We start from the raw sequence: 2,323 nt of genomic DNA on the forward strand, positions 1-2,323 counted from the left end.
AGCAGAGAAATAGGGGCGGGGAGAAATCTGTTCCCAAAAAGCCATGATTTTCCACAAAGCGGGGCTTTTCCTTTTTATCCCCCGTTTTTGGTTGGTTGGTGTGTATTCTTGCGTCCGTGGCTGTTTTGGTGTTTCGACCACTCAACTGAAACGCTCCCGCAGCTTTGACGAGCTCTCTGACTAACTTATAAGTTGCGACGGTTTAACAGGTGAAACTCGTTTGCGTTGAGCTGAACTCTGGTTTGGAAAGTGACGTTCACTCCGGACGTCCATTACCAGGCGGGCAGTCGCAGAAATCGCGGCGTAAGCGCGGAGGGCGGCGGAGTGGAACAGAGAACCGTGGCAAAGGGCTCTGGCATTCTTATGACGAGCAATGCTAAGTCGAACAAAAATTCAGCCCTCTGGCAGCTTGCCGGGTTTGAGCGCGCTTCGTGCTGGTCTTGCTATTCGTGCTGGATCCGGTAGCAACGGTGCCACTCCACCGGCTTCCACCGGTTCTGAGAATTTGACTTTTCATTACCAGAGAGTGATCAAAAGGCACATGAATGGAGAAATAAACTTAGGCAAACCCAGTTCCTGGCCAGCTCTATGCGTATTTGGTGTCGCACGTAGCCTTTGGAGCGTTTAAATGTATAAAAATGTATAACTAAATAAACATTCAATATTTTCAACAAACATTCCACGTCACTTCCTATCGATGTACCCCAAACTCACCCTTCGCATGAACCCTCAAAGGTGCGCGCATATCTGATCCATATCGACAGGCAGCGGTGGTTCCAGGCATTCCGCGATCCCTCCCAATTCCTCTAAGTGGGCTTTCCCGTAAATGCGGCTGCTAGCCCTGCCACATGCATACGCCCCTCGAGTATACGTTCATGGATGATTCCTTGCTGGTGGCTCCACGTGGGGCTCGAATATTCCAACCCCGCGGGCCCGGCTGGTTTTTAAATAAATAGCTTTTAGTAAGGCAAAGCGCCCCGTAGTCATCAGGGCATCCAATGCAGCTGCCCTCCCGTCCAGGCGGTGAGCAGCATTCTACTTCTTATTGTATGGTTTCCCCGTGGGCAATGAGTGGCAAGATATTCCTCTGGGATGCACTGCGGAGGAGATGCAAACGCACCTCCGTATCTTGAACATCCAGACGGATCGGATTGTTGCTGATGCAAGATATCTATCATCTAGTCAGCTAACTTGCCACAACGAATTCTGGCTTAATTACGTCATTGTCCAGCCGTGCATCCTGCATTCTACATAAGTCTTATTGGCGTCCTCCTCTACAACAAACACCAGAGCGTTATTCTAGCTAGCGTGATCAGACAATGCCAACGCTCATGTGGCTCTGTAGCAGCTGATTGGGCACATTAATACACACTTGAGCCAACACTTCTTGCATTTTCAGCTGCCATTCTGCAAGCATCGCCAGTAGAGAACGGGGAAATGTTTATCCGGTATCTATGCCAAGACCATCAAAAACCCGCTATGACACTGAGCCGAGGATCTCTGGAGCTGAAGGGACAGAGATATCTTCGCCAGTGAGCGTTCTTGTTCTTCGCTGTTTCTGATATTTGCCAGGACTTGCGTCTTTACTGGGAGGGCTAGGCTATGAGATAGTTATGATATCATCTGGCTGGATATTTCATCGCCATCCCAAATTCTAATTCGTGTTCGCAATCATAAAATGATAAGCGCGACGAGACGCTGGCTTCGCCGCCATCGCAACGGTATAGCTATTGGCGTTGGTGTTGTTGGAGCGGGATACCTGGCCGGCCAATATGTCCTATCGAAGATATCGGAGACTAGAGAGCGCATGAGTAGCGAACGGATTGCTCGAGAGAAGTATGTCATGCAGCTACGAATCACCCCCCCTGAATCACTCTACCCACCTTGGCAATTACAACTCTTTTTTGTTTTTTTTTTTACCTCTCAGCTGACGTCCCTTTCATCCTGCCACGGTAGTCTTCGAAGGAGATTCGAACAAAACCAAACGGACTGCACTTTTACCGTGCTTGCCTTGCTGCCGACGGCCGCGGAGAATATTCTCGAGGCTCTACCCGTCGAGGAGCTGACGAATGAGTTGCAGCAAAAGAAGGCGGAGCGGCTTGCCAAACTCAATGCTGGCGAGACAACGGGATCCGATCTTAGTAGCTCAGGTGCCCCAAGCGCGACGGAGGATGATGGACGTAGTCTTTCAAGCTTCCGGAGCGAGGGGCATGTTCATAACATGGAGATCTCTTCGGAAGCGGAGACCCAGAAACCGAAGAGTAGAGCACAACAAGTGGAATGACCTGAAGATAAATTGTGAGAGTGAACCCGTTGAAAAAAG

At 49.9% G+C, this 2,323-nt stretch overlaps 1 protein-coding gene across 1 annotated transcript; it reads left to right on the forward strand.

Moving 5' to 3' along the window:
* Positions 1–1,678: 1,678 nt before the first annotated feature.
* Positions 1,679–2,284, forward strand: HCAG_08388 (conserved hypothetical protein; the record flags this gene model as incomplete). Its single annotated transcript, XM_001536556.1, has 2 exons — positions 1,679–1,836; positions 1,957–2,284. The coding sequence occupies 2 exons, from the start codon at positions 1,679–1,681 to the stop codon at positions 2,282–2,284; spliced, it is 486 nt and encodes a 161-aa protein (XP_001536606.1).
* Between the last annotated feature and the right edge of the window lie 39 nt (positions 2,285–2,323).

The sequence above is a fragment of the Histoplasma capsulatum genome, genomic scaffold, assembly GCF_000149585.1.
Source record: "Histoplasma capsulatum NAm1 scaffold_11 genomic scaffold, whole genome shotgun sequence".
Taxonomy (NCBI): Eukaryota; Fungi; Ascomycota; class Eurotiomycetes; order Onygenales; family Ajellomycetaceae; genus Histoplasma; species Histoplasma mississippiense.